General features: G+C 35.5%; 1 protein-coding gene across 2 annotated transcripts; it reads left to right on the top strand.

The window, feature by feature from the left end:
* Window positions 1–4629: 4629 nt before the first annotated feature.
* Window positions 4630–12565, top strand: LOC112030934 (glycine cleavage system H protein 2, mitochondrial). Of its 2 annotated transcripts, none has more exons than XM_024063601.2 (3): window positions 4630–4913; window positions 8418–8677; window positions 11990–12565. In XM_024063601.2, exons 1-3 carry the CDS (start codon window positions 4727–4729, stop codon window positions 12116–12118), a joined length of 576 nt encoding a protein of 191 aa, XP_023919369.2. In that variant the 5' UTR covers window positions 4630–4726; the 3' UTR covers window positions 12119–12565. The 2 variants fall into 2 exon arrangements, with proteins under 2 accessions (XP_023919369.2, XP_065618861.1); XM_065762789.1 differs by lacking the exon at window positions 4630–4913 and adding an exon at window positions 6070–6233.
* The last annotated feature ends 14706 nt before the right edge of the window (window positions 12566–27271 follow it).

Below are 27271 nucleotides of genomic sequence, written 5' to 3'. Positions count from 1 at the left end.
ATACATTGGCCACCTAAGTGTTTTTCTTACTTTTTATATATATATATATATATAACAAGCGGTAAAATTAGAATCCATTTAGTTGGGGAGGGAAAAAAAAAAAACTTAAATGAAAAATCCCATATTTAGGGCTTATGGTAAATTAGTATTTTTTTTTTTTAACCAATGACCAATATTGGTTTAGCTTACTTTCTACCATTTTTAATGGAAATGTCTTGAATTTAAATCTACCAACTCCATTGAAGATGATTTAAAACTTAAAAAATAAATAAAAAATTCTGCCTACTTGAAACATTAACCTTGTTTAAGAAAGGGGCCAAAAACTAATGAAGAAATTCCAAGACCATTAATTTGTACTAATTTATGGCATAAAAAATTATTGGTCTAAGCCCGTTACTTGATTCATTGAGTAAAATTTCTCTACAAACTAGTTTAGAGAAAAACTCTTCAAACTTCTCATATATCTCTTTTTTTGGGGTGTGAATTTTGAAAATCTAACCATTGAATTTCATGTTCCTTATGTTTTTAACATGCGTATCAAATTTTGTTCAAACAAGATGTTATTTACTATTCAATCAATAAAATTATTTTTTATACACAATTTAATTTTTATATTTGTCTAATGACATAGCAATTGATCTTAACTTTTCTTGAAATTTTGCAAGCATAAATATTATAATAAGAAAATGCAATCCAATGGTTAGATTTTTAAAATTCACACTCAATATAAAAATATATTAGGAGTTTGAAGCATTTCTCTCCAAACTTTTGTTTTGATTCATCCCCCCAAAGGCCACTCATGGACAATTCTAACTGATTGCCTTATGAAACCCTACAAACTCAAGTTGGATAACTAGGTTATATCAAACTAGCCCCATTAGAGTTGTGACCACCTCTAGCAACAAATATATATACATATACATACATATATATATAATTTTTTTTTTTTGTCTAAGTTTTTTTTTTTTTTTTCTAATTTTGTTGCCTAAGATTTTATTTTTAAAAAATATACATTTTCCATGTCATTATTTTAATATTTTTTAATTAATTTTAAATTCTATAAGAAATTCCCTATTCTTATATTTATACACTCCATTAGTGTAGGGACTTGGGGTTGGTAACCAAGATTGGCCTCGACATTGTTGGGGTAGGCCTAGCCCAATGGCAAAAGTACAAGGGTATAGGATTGGCACTTGGAGGTGACCCACCATATTTAGGCCAGGTTAGGCCAAGTAACGACTAGTAGGGCGAGGAGGGAACAGTCAGGACTCAGGTTGATCCCCCGAGCATAGTTAGTGCCATGGGGAAATTCACTGCCAATCACTATTTGGCACTAGGTGCAAGTTTCAAGAGAATCCTCAGAAGGAATCAGTTTCCTTGGGATTCTAGGTAGAAGGGGGATTGCATGGGAATTGATGCAAAAGTAATGATTTAGATCCCTACTAAGGAGAGACTATAAAAAGGAAGAGAGGATGAATGGGAGGTGTTGGCAAACACGAAGTGGTGAGAAATAGGAGTGAAACTGTGAGAGTAGGAAGGGTAAGGACTAAGCATGAGAGGTTTGGTTATAGGATTGGGCAGTCAAGGTAGCGTTTGAAGCTAACCCTAGTAGGAGTGCAAGGAAACCTACCAACAAATAAATTGGGAGCCCAAATAGCTGCATAGGGAGTACAACTAGGTTTGGGTACCACAATTAGAATTTAATATAAGAGTTTTTATAAATATAAGAGGTTTTATAGGGAATTTCTTATAGAATTTAAAATTAATTAAAAAAATATATTAAAAATAATGACATGGAAAAATGTATGTTTTTAAAAAATTCTTTGACAACAATACACACACACTAGTCACTAACTTGTGTAATGCACGAGAAAGCTATTGTGTATGAAAATTTAAACAATTCTTTGTTTCTTCCACTTTGATTTTACATTAGGATTCCAGTCTCAGAGATTCCTATCCTTGGTATAAAACATTTAATTACTAAATGTAAAATATTAATCAAAGTTAAATTAAAATTCCAATCTTTAACCATAGGTGGATTGAGGGAGGGTCAAGAGGGGTCAATTTCCCCCATTGCCCGCCTCGAAAAAATTGAAACTTTATTTTTAGAAAGAAAAAAAATATATATTGAAACTTAAGTATATGTTATAGGAAAATGCTGGAGTTACAAATTATTTTACAAATTTTCTACAAATTATTTATATGATGACTAGTTTTTGGGAAGTAAAATAGTTTTATTAGTGGTGGGTCCAGATGATAACCATTAAGAATTTGTCATATCAATAATTTGTAAAAATGTTGTAAAAAATTTGTGTTTGAAGCATTACAGATCTTCACTTAGAAAAAAAAAATTACACATATAGATTGAAATAAAAGTTTCTACATTTTTCGGTGAATTTCTTTAATGTATTTTTTTTTATTGATATATTAATTTTTCTATAATGAAGATAAGGTTTAAACAAAATGGGAAAAAACATTATTATTACTATTATCTTTCAAAACTAATATTAAAAAAAAAAAAACTAATAGAACCTTAAATATTTTTGTAGGGATAGGATTTGTGGCCCAAGCCCAAAACAATAAATTTGTAGAGCGTGGATGATAGAACTAGGTTGATTATGGAATTAATAACGATTGGTTACAACCTCTAAGTATAAATCAGCAGAAAGATATACGTAAAAACGAAATGAATTGAAGTCCGAAGAGGTTTATGATAAATTGAGTAGTGATTACAGTTCTTCGAGCTATAGTGAAGTCTCTCTTTTCTTTCTATCATCTATTTTTTCTCTCCCTTTTATCAGGAGCTCTTCTTCTTTATATAGCATCATCCCCCATCATCCCTATCGTCCACTTGTTCTTCATCTGGGTACCTACTTAAGTGTATGTCATGTCATGTATCTTCTTTAACTTTTGGTGAGTAGCAGTAACTGAGGTTACATTGTTCAGGGGTCTTCTCCACATAAATGCGGCCAGAAAAGTTGCTGCAGTGCATTTAATACGGTGGTAGCAGCTTTTCCTTTAGATATTTCTTCGTTCTTATCGTCTCTAGACATATTCATAGCTTATCTTTATCATTGGGGTTGTTAGGAAGATCATTTGGACCTTCCACACGTTTGATTAATCAAGACTATTCATATCCGAGGAGTAAGACCTTTTCGGGCCGCTGGTGACCTCTTCGGATTGTACTCCTCCTTCGTTTCCAGGTATCCTTCTTCCAGATGGACTCCATCTCAACTGGTTCATTCTCTTCGGATACACAGTAATCCTCAAATAGGGCCTTAGGCCCACTACGTAAGGCTAGGCTTCCCCCACCCCTCCCCCCACAATTTTATATAATAATTTATTCTCCTTCATAAAATTTGTGCAATAAACAATAAAAGAATTGGGATAATTACATACTAACATAAATTTACATTAGTAAGCTTGGTGACTATCTAAGTATAAAGATCTTATTCACAGGTGAAATTTTGACTTAAAAAAAAAAAAAAAAATCAAAGTACAGCTTATTTTATATGAATAACGTAAAAAAAAAAAAATGTAATGAATCTGAGATTATATTTTTAGTTTTATTACATTCAAATATCACTTAATATTAACTAGGATTTCTTTTTGTATCAAGTACTATGTGCGAGTGTGCTTGAGCCTAATAATAGGAAATAATTTGTGGCTTGTTGATTTCAGTTTTTTAGGTTGGGCTACTATAGACACCGCATTTTGTACCCGTTAACATATTTTGGTCTCCGGCCCTAGTGATGAGCTTGACATATGTCAACCAAGGGTATTAAAGAGTTCACAATAGTTTGGAAGTAATTACAACTTACAAGTGCTCAAATTGCTTTGAAATTGATATTGAAAAAATGACATTTGCTCACTATTTTGAACATAACTTTTGATACACAAAGAATTTTTGAGTGAGATATATTTAATTGGAAATTAGACATCCTGGGCTTTAATTTGAACATAAAATTTGCCTAATTTGAACTTATATTGAGTAAGTTATGACCATTTGAATTTGGCTAAACTAGGCACTCTGATTTTTTGGGTTTTAAAATTTCATTTTAAGGGCTCAAAACATCATGCTTTGATAGATCTTTGAGAATGTCCAAAGATCATTAAAAAGCCCCCAAAACCCTAATTTAACTTATAAATACTCATCTTATGTCTCAAATTAAAACCTTAGCTAGAGAGAGTGATTTTTTGGCCTCCATATTCTCTAAAACCCTTTTTTCTCTTTTCAAAACCCTAAGGCAACACCTTATAACGTTTTTTTGCAAAATTGAAACATCTCTTTAGTTAGTTCTAAGGTAGAAAGTTTTTTTTTTTTTTTCAAAATTGTTTTTGAAAGAAGACAATAGGGTTATAATTTCAAAAAGTTAATTATAATTTAAGAAAATGTCAAAATACCCCTAATCTAATTAGATAATATTTATTCTTAAAAAAATAGTGTTAAAATTATAATTCAACAAAATTCAAAAACTGAAAAAAAATTAAAATTACTAGGTAAACTTTTTTTTCCTGAAAATTAATACACTCTCTATTTAAATATATTTTAATACATTTTTCTTTAAAAACTAGCAAATTTTAATCCGCTAATCCAGTTTAACAATTTTCAAATCCGAAAAAACTAGCTCACACTAATCCTAGCATTTTTTTTTCCTTATAAACTTGTGAATAAACAACATAAACAAAGCAAATTTTGATCAAACGCCTCGGAATTACTTACACTATGACTATGAGAGATTTCCGGTTTTTTCATTCAGCAGCAAAACTGCAAAAGAGGCTTTTTAGAGAGAGAGAGAGAGAGAGAGAGAGAGAGATTATGGCGTGTAGCAGGCTAATGTGGGCCACAAGGGCTGCTTCATATCTGAGGATCTCTGTTCCATTCACACTCAGGGTCAGGGGCTTCTCTTCTGGTATAAAATTCTCAATACCCCCAACTTTTCTCTTTTCTTTATTTGTACAGTTACTTATCCTGAAATCATAATAATGTTTGTATGTATATGTCATCGTCTGAAATGGGTACTTTAAAGAAAAGGGTTATTTTATTATTATTAGTGCAATCTTGTCTGCCAATTCAATTGTTGCAGTGAGTATTGGATTTCGATCATTTGGTTTTAAATGGTTTACGTTTACAGATCAGTGTTGCTGATGGTATTGCCTTCATCTTGTGCTCATTCATTTTATGCTTTAAAATTGTGGGGCTGTACCCACCCTTTTTCATAAGTATATTTTCAGGGTTTTGCTGAATTTCTTAAGTCTGAAAACGAAATATTGTGATGCTGATCTAGTTATGCTTATCACATGTTAATAGTTATTATGCCTGCTTACGTTTTCATTATTCGGATTCATGCAGTGCAGTGCTGTGGTTTTTTTCAGAATCTTCGCTTGTATCCATTTTATGATTGAACTTACATGGTGGACAAGTGTCGTTTCAGTCCTTTGTAAAGGATTATTCATTGACTAAGAAAGTGTCCATTCAACATGAAATATTAATATCTTAATTGTTATACACTGCTAAAGGAATGTCAGTAGATGAAATGTAGGATCAGTAAATGTGGCAATCTCTCAAGCCCAGAATTTGGCTTCAAGCTGCCCTTTCTTTTTCAGCGTAAGAAGGGGGTAGAGAAAATGCCTTGAGCAAAAATTTGAGTACCAGGTGCTACATTGCTGAAGTAACCCATTCCTATTCATTTTAGTTTGAATGTTTAAATATTTTGCTTAGGGAGATTGGTATTCAGCACTTAGCTAATGCTTAAATATTATATTTGACATGAGTATAAAAAACGTAGCAAGAACTACAAAACTTTAGTCCAACAATTGGTTCATTTCAATTCTAGTCAATGCCGTTATTTATCTTCTTAAAAATAAATTATGGTCATACTTATCAAATAACAAATTTTTATGGTATTGCGTCCAATTTAATAATTAAATAGCTTTTGTGGCCTTTAAAGAAGGAAAGTTGCACAAGTATAAGGGATTTTATCAACGTTGTTAGTTAGTGTGTGCTTGATATGTGTCATTGGCCCATTTCATTGCAATTTATGCTTTTTGGACTGATATTTCACCATCATGATATTATAGGTGGGTTTGGCTGAGAGGTCTTTGATTTGATTGTTTCCCGGTTTGCTGTTGGAAGGACTTGAGTAACTTTCTACTTACAGAAAAAAATATTGAGCTTGCTTGAGACTAAGGACCTTGCTCAATTGTCCTAAGTTTGTTTGTTTAAAGGATGGGTACTATATTTATGCTCAATTTTGTTTAGAGTACCTTGTCTTATATTAATTGATCAAGATTTATTACAATTAAATTTCTGAAAAAACTAGATTCAAGGTTTGGTATGCCAAATTGTAAGGAGAAAATTTTCTAAGAGTCTGGTCATAGGCATGGCTGCTTCACCTTTGGAGTTAGATGCATATCTTTGTGCTTAAAGTGTTGCCATGCTGAAAACCATGTGTCTTCAGCAAAGTGTTGTGGTACAGTGCATGCTTGGTGCCAACTTTAGTCTTTGTACAAAAGATGCTCAACTGATGTTGATAGATCTTTACCTAGGCTGAAGGGTAGAAAAGAATTTATAGCAGAGTGGGTACATAGGTATAATCTGAACTTTGATATTGGGATTTTGCATTGCCATAGGTGGAGAGAAATAAACTTGTTTCAAGATTATGTTTTTGTAGGTACAATGGATTAACTCTAATTCTAACATTTGAAATATCTTGCCTCTAGGGCTTGTCATGCTAAATTTTTTTTATTTTATTGATAATCAAAAAATTTTATTGAGAACAAGCTAGGAACCCAGCAACAAAGTACAAACAACAAACAAACAAGGCTCCTATAAAGGCAAGCCAACAACAACAGTTACTACAAACCTGCTGGCTTGAGCAAGGCTATAACAACAAAGAAATCAATTGACAGAGCACAAATAGCACCAAAACAACTAGACTCAAACAAAACCAGAAATCTATCCACATAACAACTCCCCCCAAAAAGAAACCCACAAGGAATAGTTTGTATAATCCATGAGCTAAGAACTCCTAATAAGAACAGAATCTGCAAACCCCCAACGATAACAGAGTTCTTGATTTATGTTGGAAACTAGCATAAAGCTTTCCTCCCTAAATCCGAAACTTAATTTGCTTTTTGATGAAATCCACAATCTGATCCTCATTTCTAACCAAACCTTGGAAGATAATAGCATTCTATGTCCCCAAATATGATATATAGCTGCACTAAAATCCAACTTGCTACAAACAGCCTTCATAGACTTTATGCTCCAATTCTTCTTCACCCAATCAACAATGTTAGCCCAATCATCCCAATATTATCTTGGCAGCACCAGTGTTTGATTCTTCTCCAATTTTTTTGAGAAAAGGAACACTCAAAGAGAAGATTATCCCTGTTCTCCACAGCATTCCTAGACATGACACATAGTGTGTCATTCCCTATGCCTCTTGTTGCCAATCTTTCTTTAGTAGACAACCTATCTCTTATTGCTAGCCAAGAGATAAAAGCACACCTAGGGATAGCATTAGAGAACCTGATAAGCTTCCACCAAGCAACCTCAGGTATGTGCTTTCTGATCTGATTAAGAATTTTCCTCCACCCCCATGAACAATCATGTGGAATTTTAAAACTCCAGAAGCTTTGGCCCTTCAAGAACATTGTAACCGTGGAATTCAAACTTGTTAACTTTGATGTACAACCTTGGGTGCAGATTATGAAGTCTGCTTGTGGTGTGTGAGATTTGCGCCGCCCGGGGGGGGGGGTGGTGATGGTTGTGTCATGTCTGTTTCTCTCACACACAAAAACAAGCTTTCTGTTAAGGGATTCAATATATAATCTTATTATTGGTTCAATGATGATGGGTAGATTGATCAATGTCTGAAAACTATGACTTTGGTTTAAGCCCAAGGGATAGCTGCTGGTGTACTAGTCTGATTTAAAGCTTATTAAGTTGGTGCCTATTATTCTGTCATGCAGATGCATATTATGTATTGTCAGTGTCTGTTACCTAAAGCTTATTAAGTTGGTGACTCTGATTCTGTCATGCGAATGCATATTTGTATTTTTAGTGTTTGTTTGGGAACAACTTATTTAGCTTTTTGCTAAAAGTATGCTAAAATATACTTGTATATTGAAAAAGTGAAGTTGTAAAAAGTTGTACATAAAAACTTAAAGCTAAAAGCTGAGGTTATAGCCAAACAGACACTCAGTCTGTCTAAAATTCTAATACCCCTGCAACTGGATATTGGACAGCCTTTATAGTTGGTTACACATCATGATTGAGACTAACACAATTCTAAAAATAATTTTTTTGGCTGTGATATGAAAAAATTGTAACTGCCCCTTTGGTGTAGTTATTATGAGTTTGAAGTATTTTGTTGGACTTATCCCGCTATATATGTTTTTTCCTCTTGCAGTTTTGAAAGATTTAAAGTATGCTGATTCTCATGAGTGGGTGAAAGTTGATGGAATTTCAGCTACCATAGGCATAACAGACCATGCAAAGGATCACTTAGGTGATGTTGTTTATGTTGAATTGCCTGAAGTTGGGGCATCTATCTCACAAGGCAGCAGTTTTGGTGCTGTTGAGAGTGTTAAAGCAACCAGCGATGTTTACTCTCCTGTTTCAGGCAAAGTAATTGAAGTCAATGAAGAGCTCAACAGCTCTCCAGGCTTGGTAAGTTGTGTCGCCCTTGAATTAACCTTCTGATATTTAAAATAAGATTTTGTGATCCATAGCCTCTATGAAATTCTATATCCATTATTTTCGGTTCTGCGAGTTTAAATTTGACAAATTGTTTTTATTTTTATTTTATTATTTGTACTATCAAAGTGCTGCATGTTCGACAGAAATAGGGAACCTTTGAATATTTGGATTCCCATTATCAGATTTACCATGGAAGTTCAATCAGTGATTGAAATTCATAAAAGATGTGTAATCATTCCATTGTTTCCCAGTAGGAATCAAATGATTATGTACATTTTTTCTTAAGATCTGTCCAAATGGAGGACATTATAGGTTCTGAATAAGTGACTTGCATGGTGCAATGTTTTGCACCTACAGGAAGTTGCTGACTTATGATACGGTTCTTTGATTATTATTCACTTATGCATGAATTAGGGAGTAGTGTAGAAAGTGCAAGTTTTTATTTTTATTTTTATTTTTTTATTCCATTATTTTCCACATATCACTTGGAGTTAGTCCATCATTTCTAATTGATGTGAGTAGCTATTACCTTTAAGACTTGGTCAATGTATTGTCATTCTAGAGTATTGGAAGTTACCTCATTTTTTTTAATCAGTAAATATTTTATTAATGAAATGTACAAGGGGCGCTACCCATGTACACAAGAAATTTTTGTATATGCCGGTCTGCATGTGTTTTTATTTGTTCCATTGTTTTCCACATATCACTTGGAGTTGGTCCATCATTTCTAATTGATGTGAGGAGCTATTACCTTTAATACTTGGTCAATGTATTGATCACTCTAGAGTATTGGAAGTTACCTCATCTTCTTTTAATCAATAAATATTTCATTAATGAAATGTACAAGGGGCGGGGGATAGAGTGAAGTTTTGGACAAATTGGTGGTATGGGGATTCACCACTCCAATTGACCTTTCTGGTTGTGTTTGGGATTGCTTCCAATAAAGCAGCCTCTGCGGCCTCTTGTCTTGAACGGTTGGGGATAGAGGAATGGAGAAGTTGGGATGTTCGTTTCATTCGGAGACCAAATGATTAGGAGATGGGTGTTGTGGATGAATTTCTTTGTACTTTGGGTTCTAATTTACCTCAAACTGTGAATGGAGACAGCATGAGATGGAAGTTGACGAAGAATGCGGATTTTGATATCCGCTCGTTTTATAATAAGCTACGAGGCCTCTTGCCCATTATCTTTCCTTGGAAAGGTATTTGAAAGGTTAAGGCTCTTCGGTGTTTCTTTCTTTGTTTGGACCGCCGTTTGGGATAAGATTCTTACAAGTGACAATCTGCGGGATGGAGGGTTTGATTTTGTTGATTGGTGCATTATGTGTAGTTGTAATGGGGAGATGGTGGATCATTTGCTACTTCATTGTGGAAAGACTTATCGGTTGTGAAGTTTAGTTTTTAGATCTTTTGGGATTTCATGGGTCTTGCCAAGATCTGTTGTAGATACTCTTTTTGGTTGGTGGAATTGGTTTGGAAAGCACTCGTCTAGCATTTGGAATTTGGTTCCGTTGTGCTTAATGTGGTGTATTTGAGGGAGCGAAATTGGCGGACGTTTGAGGACATAGAAAGCTCTGATGACCAGCTGCTTGCTTCTTTCAATGGCTCCCTTTTTGACTGGTCTAGGGCTTGGGAACTCACCTCTAGTGATTCTCTCCCTATGTTTCTTAGTTCTCTCTTTTGTAATTAGTATTTTCTTTGTTTTTTCTCCTCTTTCTGTAATATTTGATTTGCCTTATGCCTTTATGCATGAGGTAGCTTTTTGAATATACATCTTTACTACTTATCAAAAAAGAAATGTACAAGGGGCACTACCCATGTACATGAGAAATTTTTGTATACACCGTTCTCATGAAACCATTGTCTTACATATATGTAGGTCCTACACTCTTTAGATCATGTAATGATTTTTCACTTCCTTCAAAATTCTTGGTATTCCTCTCCCACCCAATGCCCCACATGAGACAATGAGTGATTGTGCTCCAAATCTTAACATTGCTCCATTTGCTAAAGTTACCTTAACTTGTTACGAGCTCCACAAAACCTTTGGCATAACCTAGTGAACCCCGAAAAGAGAAAATACTGTGCTCCATAGCTCTCGAGCAATTGGGCAATAGAGAGTAAGTGATTTGTAATTTCACCATCCATCTTACACATACAACTGAGTTATAACAATTAGCCACTGCTTTCCCGAGATTATCACTAGTTAGGAGTTTCCTAACGCTACTGTCCAAAAGAAAAAAACTGACCTTGGATGAGAATTTAGGCCTCCATAGTCTTTCAAGGAAAAGACGAATGAGCTGTAGAATGTAACATTTTTAAATAGGATTTGACGTAAAAAACATTCATTGAAGATGGATTCTAGCATAGTTTATCCACCCCACTTCATGTTATCGTATATACTAGAATAAATTATGTCCATTAATGATGCAACAGAATCCAGCTCTCACTAGTATGTGGAATCCACACCTTATAAGAGTGAGAATGCATATATTGGTTGCATAGGATAATTATTGAAGAGAGAAGAAAATAGAGGAGAGTATGGAAATTGTTACAAATCCATGGGTAGAGCTCACTCTTGAAAACCAGCTTGCAAGGGGCTTGCAAAGGGAGGGTGCCCAAGAGCTTATAAACACATGGTTAAGCTTATACTTAATCTATGTGGGACACTAGGATCATAACATACCACTACACTTCACAGCCGACGTCCACAGTGACTCACTCTAGTGATAGAGACCTCTCGGGGTGGTGGTTGGCTCTAATATCAATTGTTACAAATTCATAGGTAGAACTCATCCTTGAAAACTAACTTGCAAGGGGAGGGTGATGAAGAGTTTGTAAACAAATGGTTAAACTTATATTTAATCCATGTGGGACACTATGTTCATAACAGAAGTGGTGTACCTTAGCAAGTAGCCAAAAAAAAAAAAAAAAAATTTGTGTTGCTGTCAGATGAAGTCCGTTTAACATCAACTTTGTCCTTTTTATTCCGAAAAAAAATAAAATAAAATTGATCTACAATGTTAGGGGAGAATTTTTTAGAAATTATTTGGGGCAAAATATTTCTAAAGGGTATTATTTATTCTTTATTGGTAGATGTATTATATGCATGTATGTAGGTGTGTAGGTGTTATTTATGCATCTGCGTATGCATGTATGTGTATTTACCATGGTTAAACTTTATTAGAATCTCTGTTTCTGCCTCTCTTTGGTGAATGTGTAGGTTTAAGGAAAATTATTGAAGGAGTTTTGCCTAACCTTTTGTCAATGTTTGATGGTTCAGATCAATGCGAGCCCATATGAAAATGGATGGATTATAAAGGTAGAAATGAGTGATAAGGATGAGACTAACAAATTGATGGGCTCAGATCAGTATTCCAAGTTTTGTGAAGAAGAAGATGCAAAGCATTAGGTGACACTAAAGTTAACTTTACTGGATAGAAGATGATTCTCTAAGACTCTTTTAAGTGCTCAATTCTTATTTCATTTTACTTTGAAAATAAAATGTTTCGGCTTTACTTTCTTGTTCTTCTCTAGTATCATGGTTTGTTGCTTTGTCCTCGTCTTCCTTTTCTCATTTAGTGTTGAAAGCGGAAATGTTGATTAGCTGTTTCCTCTAAGCCATCTAAGTACTAATTTCTGAGTTTAATTTGATCCATACTCTCCAAATATCGTGGCAATGTTGGTGCAATTTGGAATTGATTAACTGAAGTGCAGCTGGAGCCATGAAGAAATGTCTAGCATGCAAGTTAGAGACACACAAAAATAGAGATAGAAATATAGGAGAGATAGACTAGAGAGTGTTTGTAAGCTTATACTTGAGTAATGGATAGTTAATGAAATTTTCATCTTTGTATAAGTGCCATTTTGGTTTTGTTCTACCTGTTCAAATCTCCCATTGTGAAATCTTTGTAACCTTTTTCTACTAAATTAATTGTGACATCATACTAGTTTTGACTCCCACTTTTGCAAATTTTATTCTCAAATGTGAGGCAACTTTATACGGAACAAATAAGGGTGTATAATATTTATTATAATTTGTTCGTTTTATTTGACGGAACTATGAGTCCTTTTGAATCAAACTCAATACTGTACTAATTATCACATAATAGATATAGAAAATAATTTGAACAATTTGAACATCACTCAAGTGCTAATGAATAAAAAATATACAATTATATAAGTTTATCGAATGTCTCCTTATTATGTGATTAGACAATTAAAGTATAACAACGGAAAAAACAACCTCCATTCAAAATAAAAATAGAAGATTACAACTATTTTCAAAAGAAGCAACTGAAAGACACCAAAAATATACATTTTTTTGCATATTAAATTAGTAAAAGTGGTAATCAAACCTCTTTCAAGACAAGAACATTATGCTCAATGTAGGACTCATCATCACACACCTACATAACATATGTCAATACTATATTTTGTCTGCTTTTGATTTGCGTTTTGACCCTCGAATATTCCAAAAATATCATTTTCTTGCTGGAGGATTGTGGAAATGTCTCGATTATCATGGTCCAACCCGTTTGGGTATCAGTGCACTCAAAGTGCCATTTCAAGTCAAAATAATCAAAATGCGAAAGGTTAAAATTGGTCAAAATCATACCGAAAGAACATTTTCCATGTTTTCACATCAAATTCAAGGCTATTGGAGATTTTTGTTAACTTTGACAAAGTTTGACTTGAGGTTGACTTTCGACGGCAATCAAAAACCTAATTTTGATCTGACTGCCAAAACAGTTTGGAATTGATGCCATTGCAAAGAATATTGAATTAATTTTCCAACGTTTGCTCATGGGTTGAAATCAGATTTAAAACAGTTGAGATATCTTAATAGTTGTGCCAAGCACGTCAGCTCGCTTCCTAAGGCTTTAACTTTCGATCTGATCGTCTGATTTTCAAAATGTCAAGTGTTATGGAAACTATACACCAATAATTTTCTAGTGCCTCCGAGATCAAGTTGATTAGAGTTCAAGAAGGCATCCAAATTAGCAGCCGAAGTGAAAACTAAAAAAAAAAAAAAAAAAAAAAGAAGCCAAAATTGCTAATATCAGCAAAAAGGTACCTGATAGAAGGCATCCAAATTAGCAGCCGAAGTGAAAACTTAAAAAAAAAAAAAAAAAAAGAAGCCAAAATTGCTAATATCAGCAAAAAGGTACCTGACGCATTCTAAGTACAAGCCAGGTACGGATGGTGCGCACTTAGTGTGTAGATATGCCTAAAATTCATGGTTTGTGCTTCTATGCCATGTTCACATGTTCAAATCTGCATGTTTGGATGTTATGCTTGAGTGCCTTTTAGCTTGTATATCTTGTCTATGCCATATTTTCTCTCTTTGAGTCATGGGTAGGGTGTATATTGAGATCTAGTGGTCTAGGCCTATGTCCAAACACCCAAGTTCAATAAAGGGTTTGGTTTAGAGTCTTTCTTGCTTGTTTGGCTTCTCACATATTTTTCCTTGCTTTTACTCTTAGATTCATCTCTTGTTTTGTCTTGTTTGGATGCTCCATGTTCATCCATGTTTGCATGTTTAGATCTAGCTTCTTGCATCTTTACCATGCTTCACATGTTTTATGCTTCCCTTTAGTATGTGTTTGTTTGCACCTTGTGCTTTGCCTTTCTTATTTGTTTGCATCCTTTGCATTCATATTTGTTTATCATTGCTCATGCGTATGTCTTTGCTTGTTGTTCATGTCTTCAAGCATTGCTTCACATATCCCATGCGGGTTCATGCTTGTCTTTATACACAGGATCCTAAGTCCCTTTCTTGGTGCCATGCTTGTTGGCATGTAGGTCGTCCATAATCCAATCTAATGGATCTATGGACACTATATCCAAACCCATATTTATCCACACTCTTTCTCTTTGCTTGCTTGCTTGTTCACATGCTTGCTTGTTTGCTTCCTCACATGCTTTCCCTCTACTTGCTTGTTTGTTAGCATGTTTCCTTTCCTTTTCTTGAGTGCTTGTTTGCTTGCTTTCTTTCTTTGTTCCTTTGCTTGTCAGCATGTTTTCTTTTCTTGTTTGTTGCATGTACAGGCGGAGCGCATGCACAACTTTAATGATGCAAGCAAAATGGCATAGATCAATAGATTAGGAGGCTTAGCCTTTTTATGGGGCTTCTCTCCCTTTCTCTTTGCCTTTTCTTTTAGAACCATGTCTACAGCTTTCTAGATTAGGGTTCCTTTTCTTGTTCCTTGCTTGGGCCATACTCTTTGGATGTTGGCAATTTTTGATTTACTTTTCCCCTCTGTGTGTGATATATGTGGTGCATGTTGCATGTTGTAAAGGTAGTTATGGACTTTGTATGATGGACATACGTGGTTAGGGAGGCAACCCTCCTTAATAATTGATGCTTTTAACCTTAGAGTATGGGTATACATTCAAGACTTGTGCTATAGGTGCATATTCATGCTTCACTAGGTGCATGACCTACCAGGTGTGATCGCCCTTATCCATGTCAGCCACTGACATTCGATTCCGCATGTATGCGACACGCATCATGTGTTTGATACTTTGGTGAGCCTTGGCATACCTTAGTCTGAGCACATTGATGCATGTCGTATACGTAGGCATGAAACCCTGCCAGTGTGCTGTAATGCACCAAATGCGAAAATCTGCTTAATTTTCGCATTCAAAGTCTTGGTGAGAATAATGTTTTGTGAGCTACGGTGCACCTAAGGTGAAATGTTGTTGAATTTTAGCCACGAAAATAAGGCGAAATGCTGCAAGATTTTTACTATGGAAATTTGGTAATAAATCACATGTGCTAGCAAAGCATTGGCAAAGGCCAAACCTCAAAGCCCATTCCTTTAAAGCCCTAAAAGCTAATGCTAGTAGCTTGTTTTTATTTGCCAATGACCAAAAATTAAGATTTTATCAAAACAAAGGACTGTCTCATGACAGGCGTTGTGGGGTGTCTAATACCTTCTCCACACGTAACTAGACTTTTGAACCAAGAATCAAGATTTTTTATCATCCAATTAGATTAGGGAAAAAATGACTTTTTCTTAACTTAGGATTGATAATAAAATCAAATAGATTTAGGTGACCAATCATAGCTTAGAAAAAATCCAATGATTGGCGGTGACTTCACAACTTGTGATAATTTAAAAATGACTCATTAGTAATAGGAGGTAGATCACATTACCCGAGCATAGCGCAACCACCCTCTGGGGTGGGGAGGCATGCTCATTGCCATTCCTAGGTGGTCGATCGCTGCGAGGCATCGACAACACACTTAATCAATAGCCATTCAAATTAGGGTCTCACAATCTTCTTCACTTAAAATCCCTAACGTCCTTATTAAGATCCACTTTGTGGGTAGTGTTTTTGAGCCTAATTAGGTTACTGGGTTGGCTTTGAACCATTTTTAACAACTTATGAAAAAGCGCTAGCTACATTTGTTATACCCCAAAATTACTAGTCTAGTCAAAATTGAGATTATTGATAGTTGTTAATAAAGCCCAGATTAGTATATATTTGATGTAGGACTCATCACACACCCATGGAACACACACTTAATCAATATCCAATCAAATTGGGGCATCTCACGCCCTAATCGATATGATAGAATTAAGCTTATATAACGGTCCACTTTATTTTAATTGCCTTCCAAAATTTTCCTTAGAGATAAGTGATATAATTATATTGTATTTGTTAGAATTGGTGCCCTAAAATCCTATCGTATGTCATTATCTATTAAATAATAAAAGTTATTTTATTTTCTGAGGTTACTGTAACGTGAATATTTGGATATTATCTTATATGTCCATGAGATGTATAGTATCTGATTTAGGCATGGGGACATAATTTGCACGCTAAAGATCAAAGTTACACATTCTTTGTAAACTCAAAATAATAGTTCATAGTTGGTGATGAAATTGGGGTTTTAATTTACAAAGACTATAACATATAAATTAAAATTATATATCTTGATCATGGAAGCTAAGACTTCTAGTTGATGTGTTGATATATCACGACTTATATCTTCCTAGACTCAAGAAGCTATTGTGGCTCCTGACATCATGAAAAAGATAAAAGCGTGGAATGACTCTCAATCTTGAGAGGACCGTTAATCCGATCATGAATTGTAGGTTGTTTTGATAAATCAGGAGTGAGTTCTTAATCTAATGGTCAAAATCTCAGTATGTCAGGCAATTGCACGTAATGTTGAGGAAATATATATTCTTAAGATGAAATTCATAATCTCGATAAGATACACATAAATCCCCTCGAGATAGTTTAATGAGAATTAGTTATTTAAAATGTTAGGTATGACTACTTTAGTAAAGAGTTACTAAATTTTATATATAAAAAAAATTAGATTTCATAAAATATAAGAATAGCTAAAATATTGAACCGGGGACTCAAGGATTAAAATAGTGATTTATGAAATGGCAATTAATTAAGACTTTGTTTCACCACGGGTATTACATTGAAATGTCAAATGATATTCAATTAATAGAGTCTTGGGTTATAAGTTTATTAATAAAGTTTAGAGTGCAATTATATTTCCATAGTGGTGCTAAATATAATTAATGGTAATCTTGGGCTTATTAAGAGTTGACAAGAGGCCCAAAGCCCATTGAAGCTAACTCTTTATTACACCCTTTGGTCTCATGCCATGCTACATACTAAAACTCAATTGGGCTTATCCAAAAGGCCAACCTATTGAGAAAGAAAAGAACCTGTGTTTATTGATTAAATTTGATATACTACACTTTGGGCATTTGTGGAATTAAGGTGACGATTGTATTTTCTTCTTTGTTTTTTAGAGTTCACATATGTTTCTCAAACACTAGTTCGAATTCAAGTTCATATGTTTACTTGCATGAATGAATTAGGGGCCGTTTGGCTTCACCAATTTCCATAACTCATTACTTAGTTTCTATCACCCAATACTTATTTTTGGTGGGTCCCAAGTCTAAGATGTGTGTTTGGCAATGTTTTTAGTTTTAGTTCTCATCACTCAAATAGACTGATGGTGGCAATGTTGTAATTCCACTTAAGTTGTGAGCCCCACGATCATTGTGTTTTCTAATCTGTAGCTAGCCCATTGACTTCCCCCCCCCCCCCCTCCAAAAAATGGCTATCTCCTCTCTTTACAAAGACTATAACATATAAATTAAAATTATATATCTTGATCATGGAAGCTAAGACTTCTAGTTGATGTGTTGATATATCACGACTTATATCTTCCTAGACTCAAGAAGCTATTGTGGCTCCTGACATCATGAAAAAGATAAAAGCGTGGAATGACTCTCAATCTTGAGAGGATCGTTAATCTGATCATGAATTGTACGTTGTTTTGATAAATCAGGAGTGAGTTCTTAATCTAATGGTCAAAATCTCAGTATGTCAAGCAATTGCACGTAATGTTGAGGAAATATATATTTTTAAGATGAAATTCATAATCTCGATAAGATACACATAAATCCCCTCGAGATAGTTTAACGAGAATTAGTTATTTATAATGTTAGGTATGACTACTTTAGTAAAGAGTTACTAAATTTTATATATATAAAAAATTAGATTTCATAAAATATAAGAATAGCTAAAATATTGAACCAGGGACTCAAGGATTAAAATAGTGATTTATGAAATGGCAATTAATTAAGACTTTGTTTCACCACGGGTATTACATTGAAAGGTCAAATGATATTCAATTAATAGAGTCTTGGGTTATAAGTTTATTAATAAAGTTTAGAGTGCAATTATATTTCCATAGTGGTGCTAAATATAATAAATGGTAATCTTGGGCTTGTTAAGAGTTGACAAGAGGCCCAAAGCCCATTGAAGCTAACTCTTTATTACACCCTTTGGTCTCATGCCATGCTACATACTAAAACTCAATTGGGCTTATCCAAAAGGCCAACCTATTGAGAAAGAAAAGAACTTGTGTTTATTGATTAAATTTGATATACTACACTTTGGGCATTTGTGGAATTAAGGTGACGATTGTATTTTCTTCTTTGTTTTTTAGAGTTCACATATGTTTCTCAAACACTAGTTCTAGAATTCAAGTTCATATGTTTACTTGCATGAATGAATTAGGGGCCGTTTGGCTTCACCAATTTCCATAACTCATTACTTAGTTTCTATCACCCAATACTTATTTTTGGTGGGTCTCAAGTCTAAGATGTGTGTTTGGCAATGATTTTAGTTTTAGTTCTCATCACTCAAATAGACTGATGGTGGCAATGTTGTAATTCCACTTAAGTTGTGAGCCCCACGATCATTGTGTTTTCTAATCTGTAGCTAGCCCATTGACTTCCCCCCCCCAGATCGGTGCCCTTTTTTTTTTTTTATTAGGCATAATTTGCCTATTTTAAGGTTGGGCCTCTTTCTTCCAAAGCCTTGGCCCGCTCCCCTAACAGCCTAAACAGCTTAATCCATAAGAAAATTAAAATCCCACCCACAGTTATAGCTTATAGCCTTATACAAACCAAATTCAGGGGGAAAAAAGAAGAGATGAAGAAAGTCAAGACAGAGAGATCAAGAGATGAAGTGATAAATATGTCTACAGAGATAGAGGTAAAGAATTCAGCAACTTCAACTTTCTTTAATCTCGAATTTGCTACACAGTGCAACATTTCAACAAAAATGAGAAGAAGCAGATGTAGATCCAAAACTTTTGAACGAGGAGCTAAATGAGAAAGAAACTAGAACTTTAAACAACCCACATTTCAAGTTGTCTAGGTTGGCAGTGGGGTAGGTGGGTAGCTATTAGAGGTTTTTATTATATTTTATTATTCATTATGTAGTTGTAGAGAGCCACGTTGTAGTTATTGGGTTAAAATAGATTAACCGCGGCTAATTAGTTCAATTACCCAAGTTGATTAATTAGGTCAAATTACATGCAAATCGTGGAAGCACTAACAAATTACCAAATCAACTAAATGCAGCGGAAAATAAATTAACACGGTGATTTGTTGACAAATGGGAAAACCTTTCGCTAGGCAAAAACCCCACCAGGTGATTTTAAGGTTACCACTCCCAAGAATCCACTAATCAATAACTAAGTGGTTACAAGTATGAGCAATCTTACTGTAGTGACCCAAAAAGGGAGGGTCTTGCATTTTATGAAATCCCACATTGCCTAAGGAAGCACATGAGAATGTGTTTATAAGAAATGACTTCTCTTTAATGTGTAGAGATTTTTTCCTCCACTGCTGTGTGCTTTGGGGGAGAACAAAACCGTGAGGGGTATGGGTCTCAAAGCAGACAATATCTACACAGTTGAGGTAGGGTCGTTATAGATGGTATCAGAGCCATGCCCTAGCTGGAAGTGTGGGCCCCACACGCGAGGACGCGTGTGCTCGTAATGGGGTGGATTGTAGTGACCCAAAAAGGGGGGGAGTCTTGCATTCCATGGAATCTTACATTGCCTAGGGAAGCACATGGGAATGTGTTTATAAGGAATGACCTCCCTTCAATGTGTAGAGGCCAATAATTCTCTAATACAATGTTTAATGCCATAAAATAATAATAAAATCCCCAGTTCTATAAAAATAGTTTGTAACTACTATCTCCCAAGAACCTCTACTCCAGTAATCCCTCTAATGTATCTGTAATGGGAAAATAAATGGGGTAAGATAACTCAATAAGTGGAATTCACTAACATTGGGGTGTGGGAACAAACCTTTCAAATAAATACTTCTTACAACAATATCATAACTTGTAACTCATCAATATTTATCATTAAATACTTCATATATATAAAAACAAATTATCTTTATATTGTGAGCTATCATATTACATATATTGATACCATCACATAAACAATTTCCTAGACTTTTCTCGTGGTCAACGTTTACGCCTCGTTGTCAAGGTTGTGTTGTCCCCTTTTTGGGACTGGAACCTCCTTTCATCCCCTTTCTTAAGGATGGTTCCTTTGGAACCTAAAGGTACACTCCCTTGTTAAGGAGCTTCCTTTTTGGATCCTTAATAGTATACTTCCTTGCTAAGGAGCTAACAAATGTGCATTGTCCCCTTTTTTGGGACCGTCTCTTGCTAAGGACTACCTGCAATATGATTGTCCCTTGCTAAGGAGTAAATACAATACTAAACTTTTAATCACGACTTGCCATAGGTTTTCAAAACATATTCAATATGCTCACAAAAATAATCCATTTAAGATGTTGACAAAATAGTCCATACATAATTCTCAAAAATATAAAAATATATTCACGCATATAAGTTTAAATAAATTCAGGTTGTCCCACAAGTTTTTTCATAAAACGAATAGCCAATGTGCACATCAAGCATTTATAAAATATCGATTTACATATAGAATATCAACATATTTCTTTGATATAAATAGTTTAATAATCAATGCTGTTTTAGGAAAATCCCAAAATTAGTAAACACTACTTACCTCTTAGTTGCAAAATAAAGAACTCAACCACCCTTGAGACACAACAAATCTGTAGAATTAGAACCTAGCAACACCAAAGATAGGTCCATCAATACACAATTTCCCACTTAAAATCAATTTTCACATTTAAACAATTTTATCCTAGACAATACTGATATATCCAAATTCTCTATTCATTCACTTAACTATCTAATTCACTCTAATATTATATATATCCAATCTAATATTGGAAGCCACGTATTGCCTTAATTTATCAATCTAGTTGCTTAGCATTCCTATTTGATGCCGCTGGATAATTATTGACTCTAATATTATATATCTATATTCAATCTAACATGGGAAGCCACGTGATATATATAACCTATCTGAACAACCTAATATATATATATATATATATTAAACAAAAGTAAAAGCCACATAATCAATCAAAGCTTGGACCATACTTCGTAGGGAATAGCATGGCAATACGTGATGTAGCATGGCAATAGCATGACAATTGGTCAGAATGTATTCATAGTTTTTCAGCCTCAATGTTGGACTCAGAACTACTATTCTATTGCGGCTATATAAACAATTGCTATTATAATATTGTAATCATCAACCCAAAGACCCAAAATCTAGTACACGTTTGAACTAGTGTGAATGCATAATAACCAGTCAACAATTGAGGCTTAGGGTCCATTTGTTTTGGGTGACAACAGTTTCAGAAAAGTATTTTTCATAAAATAGGCTGTTTGGGTGTGCAAGGAAAATTGGGTCAAACGGAAAATCATTTCCGTTGACCGTAACAATGCCTTCTGATTACGGAAAACCATTTCCGTTTTCATTTTACCTTTAATTCACTTCTGGAAAAAGAGAAAGAGAGAGAGAAAGAAGGACCAGACACGCAACAGGGAGAAAGAGAGAGAGAAAGGACTCAGATGCACCCAGATCGCCGTCCTCGCACTCATGACTTAGATCGCCGTCCTCGCACCCAGACCGCTGTCCTCATACCCAGACCGATCGCACCCCACTGAAGACCGATCCACCCAGATCGATCGCAACCAGACCGATCCACTGAAGATCGCATCACCCCAAACCGATCGCACCCCACCGAGATCGCATCACCGCTGATCTCATCGGCGCCATTGTTACCTGTGACTGATCTCGTCGCCCTCTCGATCTCGTCTCGATCTCGTCGTTACCCATGACCGATCTCGTCACCCATGACCCATGACCGATCTCGTCACCCATGACCCATGACCGATCTCTCCCTTTCCCTCCATTTTTGATCACTCTCTCTTCCTCTCTCTCTCAATTTGTGGCCGGTTGTGTGGGTTTTTATTGAGTTGTGGTGGGTTTGGTGTTATTGTTGAGGTGGATTTATGGTGGATTTTTGTTGTTGTTGTGGTGGTGTGGTTGGTGGTGTTTTGGTGGTTTTCCTGTTGTGTGGTGGTGAGTTGTGCCGGAAAATAACATTTTCAAAAAGAACCAAACACATGAAAATATTTTTTACAACAATTTTCATAATACAACCAAACACTTGAAAATATTTTTCTTTTTCGGAAAATAGCATTTCCGGAAAATATCTATTTTCTGGAAAATATTTTACGGGAACCAAACGGACCCTTAGTGTGAATGCAATAACCATAAGCACTCTTTTCACTTTAACATGGTGACTAAGTCCAAACCTATTACTCTATTTGGCTCAATTTCAAAGTCTGTTTTCCTTCCTGACATATTGACCAAATCTTTATATAATATAATACAATTGTAGGAGCCCTTTTCTATTAGTATAATGATAGTCTAGGTTCATATCAATTGCTAGCTATTGACTATTCAAACTTCTTAAATCTTGAGCATGAGAAAAATCATACCTAAAGACTCCAACTTAATGCCACAGTGAAGAAAGGCAAAGTTCAATAGTCGGTTGAAGCAAAAAGGAAGCCTCCATCAGTAAAATACACGTGTGACTAAAGAGGAAGAAGGGTAGGGTTTTCAAGGCTCATATGCCACCTCACTTGGGCTTCATATCCCATAGTATTTATCTTATTTTTAAAACCTTAGGCCCAAATTTATTTAATCCATTTAATTATAGGCCTTCTTTAAAATTTACGTATAATAATTTAATTGGTATCAAAATTATGGGGTGTTACATCTACCACTACCCTGGCCTATCCTAAAATACCAACCTACAATTGAACATTGGCTTCAATACCCAATTAAACTTAATCTTGTAGCAGACTTTTTTGCTTTGCACAAATCTCCAATTTGTGACTAGCTCCTTTGCACGGATCCAGTAAGTGACTAACTCCAACAACTTTATTGATTGTCATTGGCTGTAAAGTTCTTCACTTTATAATCGATGAAGATTAGAAAGCACTTGGTTGCAAGCCTTAAGGCATACAAATGCAGTAGCTTCACATAAAGTATATGAGTTCTAGGTCTCTATTTCTATACTTGATGACTTTTAAAGTAAGCCTTATATATGACTAGGGTTGTAGAATGAGAAATTCTAACAATTCAAGTCATCATAGGCCAAAATTCAGATCTAAGAAATCTAAAATCGTAATTCTTAATAAATTGAGCTTGTGTTGAGCTTCTTCATTAACCTTTGATAGCAACTAGTATCGAGCTAGTGTCAAGCTTTAATGAAACAACTTTTCTTCACTTATTTCTTGGATCAAACTTCATGTCTTTAATGATACAACTTGATACTTTAAACCCAACTTAGATTTACCAAATTACAAGTAAAGTGTGTTTTGTCAAAGGATTAGCTAATTACATAGAAAATATTATCCTAACAATCTCTCCCTTCGGCAATCCATGACAAAACCACAAGCAGAGAAGTATAAAACAACAATCTCCCTAATCATTACATAGAAAATTACATAAGTCTAACTGATACAATGAACTCTTGAAAAACTTGAATAAGGACCTAAACTTTGGGATCCTTTGTAGAGTCCTTATAGTGTTTGAGGGGAAGGATTCCCCTGCATCTTTTGCCTCTATATCCGCCAGGTTTCCATGAATCACAATAGCCACCACTATTTTCCCTTTGTTGTTGGGTAAAGGGTTCCTCTGCACTTTAGACTCTCGTTGAGTGAGCTCTAAGGTCCCTTCTCTTAGCTTCTTGTGAAAGAGCCTTCGAAGGGTCCAACAATCTTTGGTAGCATGTTTGACATAATTGTGGAGCTTGCAAAACAAAGGGTTCCTTTGCTCCTCTTCTGTTGGTGGCTTGGCTACTTGATTTGGCTTGAAGATCCTATCTTTTATCTATTTATTTAGAACATGATTCAATTCCTCTGTGGTACATGGTATCATTGGAGGTTACTCAAACGTCTTTCCTTCAGACCTCTTCCTCTTTTCTCCTACAAATGATGCCATGGCCTGGGGACTTGGTACCCTCATTGTTTTCATGGTCAAGGTTGTCTTTCTAGTCCTTTGCAATAGGTCAGCGAATTAAGTTATGCATAGGTTTTCTAGGTTGAGTTTGTAGTCATACAACATGTTGGAAATACAAGTTTCTACCAGCTCCTTTTATTTATGGTCACCATAACAATCTAAGGAAACGTCTTCAAATCTTTTGATGAATTATACAGGATCTTCTCCGGTCCTATGCTTCAATGTTTGGAGATTAGCAAATGTTACCTTGTCTTCTCCTGGATAATACTTTGCACAAAATTTCTCTGTCATATCATCCCAATTTCTGATAGATCTTGGCCTTAAAGTGGTGTACCAAGTGTAAGCCCTATCTACCAAAGACGTGGAAAATTCTCTCAAACACAATTCCTTGTCCCCTGCGTGGGGACCCATGGTGTCGATGAACCTGCTTATGTGCTCCACAGTGCTCCCCTTTCTCCTGTCGTAAGGGTCGAATTTTGGGGATTCATAACCCTTAAGGTAGGGCTTATTAAGGAGCTCTGCTAGAAAAGGAGGGTCCCTAGAGAACTACTTAGGAGTCTTTGGATGCCTCTCCCTTTCTTATTCGAAAAAATCATTTATGTCTGCTTGAGTCAGGTATTGAGGGTTAGCTCCCCCTCCCACTACTGATCCTCCTTTTGGCTGAGGTCTTTCCCCATTAACTAATGGAGGAGCATTGTCCTTAACTTCCTGGGTCCTTCCTTCCTTGAGGAGACGGATCTCCTGTTGTAGGTCCTTCATCATTTCCACCATCTAAACCATTAGATCAGGTTCCACCCTTTTGTTCCTTTATCGAGAAGCAACTTTATTTTGCCCTAAGGGCTCTGATGCCGTAGGTGGCAAGTTAGTACCTCTGCTGTTCCTTAGTCTTGGAGTCATGCTTATGAAGGGACTACTTCTTCCCTCTCCTTTTTTCCAATCCCTAGCGGAGTCGCCTTTAAATGTGGGTCCTTCTTTGACAGTTCCTAGGCTCAGCACTGATAGGGGATCCTGGGCCACCAAAAGGGGTTAATGGATATTGGTTGGATTGGGCTTGGCTCACCGTGACCCTCTTGGACCATTATATGAACGAATTTATGCATAAGACAAGTGAACTCCACAACACGCACACACACATATTGGTTGAGCAAATTATAAGGAACAACAAATACACAATGTAAAGTAAACAATAAAGGATGGTGATTATGAATCCCTCAAAGAAGATTGTGTTTCATTAAGTTAAGTATTAGAACACATTAGATCCTATTACTGCGAGGATGTTTTCACAAGGCTCAATAAAGCTCAAAAATCATAAACTTGAGTAATTCCCCTTTTTAGGTTCTCAAGACTTGTAAGGTTTGAGTCCCTTTGAATCCGAGTAGCTCCTCAGATATCTTATCTCAAGATCTTCTATAATGCCTTTTTACTCTTAATGAGTTCAATCTAGGGATTTAAGACTTTTTTCTTGTGTTTTTGTCTCTTGATTACTTGTGTTTGTATATCTACCCTCTTCACCTTAGGTTCACTCCTTTTATAGTGCTCTTTGAAGGCTTTGTAAATCAATATTTTATCCCTTGAATCCTTTTGGGTACCTGAGCAATTGCTTTGTCTGAAACATTGGTGTCTGGTCCTTTCTTTATTTCCTTTTATTTCACCTTCCTGGAAACTGACAGCTAAAGGTTCATCTACTAACTTTCAACTGGTGGAAGCTCCCTTCTTGGGTAAATCTAGATTCTCTTCTGAACTCAATGCTTCTTATCCTTCTTGTAAGGCCTTAAAAGGGACACTTCAAAATCCCTGAAACTTTGATGTTGACTTCTCACAATTTGGCAATTTTCTGGAAATTGGTTGGATTCCTTTTTGCAAATGGTGTGCTTGAAAAGGTTTCTGATCACCTTCCTTTTATTCCATATCCTCTGCTTTACCCAAGGTCCCTTGGTTCTTTTCATCAGGTATTGATCCCAAAGCCATCATCTGTTCTTATCACTACCTTCTGGATACCAGGAACTTGACCTAGACAGGAACTTCTTCATTTCCTGTGCCTCTATGACATAAGCATGCCTTGTTCCTAGATCATCTCCTGAGCTGTCTATGTTCTATTCAGCATCCTCCAACATTTCTCGAGGATCCACTCTCTGGGATTGGAGGACCCATATACAGTCTGAGCCCAGATCCTCTCCCTTCCCGAGCTTCTTTGCTTTTTTATTCTTCCTTTTCTTACTGGGCCTTCTTGGGCTATCATGTCCTCTTTGTTTTGTTGGGCCAAACTTCCTTTCCTTTTAGGGCCTAAGCCTTCTCTTCTCTTTCCCATGGGTTGGGCTTTCTTCGTGTCCATAGGCCTAGCTCCTTGTCACATTTTGGACCTCAATACTACCTAAGCATCAAAAACCATTGATGCTTCACTATAGAAATCATTATCTAGGCATGCTTTGTGCAAAGAAATTTTCTTAAACCTTTGTTGTACACAATTAGATGTATTTTCTCTCCACCTTTAGCTTATACTATAGGTATCTAGACTTGACCATAGCTAGCTTGATTTGAAGCTTAAGTTGGTCTACTGTGGTTCTTTGCCTCCAAGAACTGATGTCAGCAGGTCTAGTGGCAGGTTTCCTTCTCCAAAACCCAAGCTACCCCACTCGATCGATGATATATAAGAACTCGCTTGGTCCAATAAAATCAAGATTTGATTTGATGAGATCCAGGCAAATTTGGCAAGATCTCAATTAGATTTGGTGAGATCTTGACCATATCCGATGAGATCTAGCCATATCAGGCCAAATCCCAGCTAATTTT

The sequence above is a fragment of the Quercus suber genome, unplaced genomic scaffold (assembly GCF_002906115.3).
Source record: "Quercus suber isolate HL8 unplaced genomic scaffold, Cork oak 2.0 scaffold_473, whole genome shotgun sequence".
Classification (NCBI taxonomy): Eukaryota; Viridiplantae; Streptophyta; class Magnoliopsida; order Fagales; family Fagaceae; genus Quercus; species Quercus suber.
The sequence above is the reverse complement of the archived record's forward strand: the minus strand, read 5'-3'. Positions and strand labels throughout refer to the sequence as shown.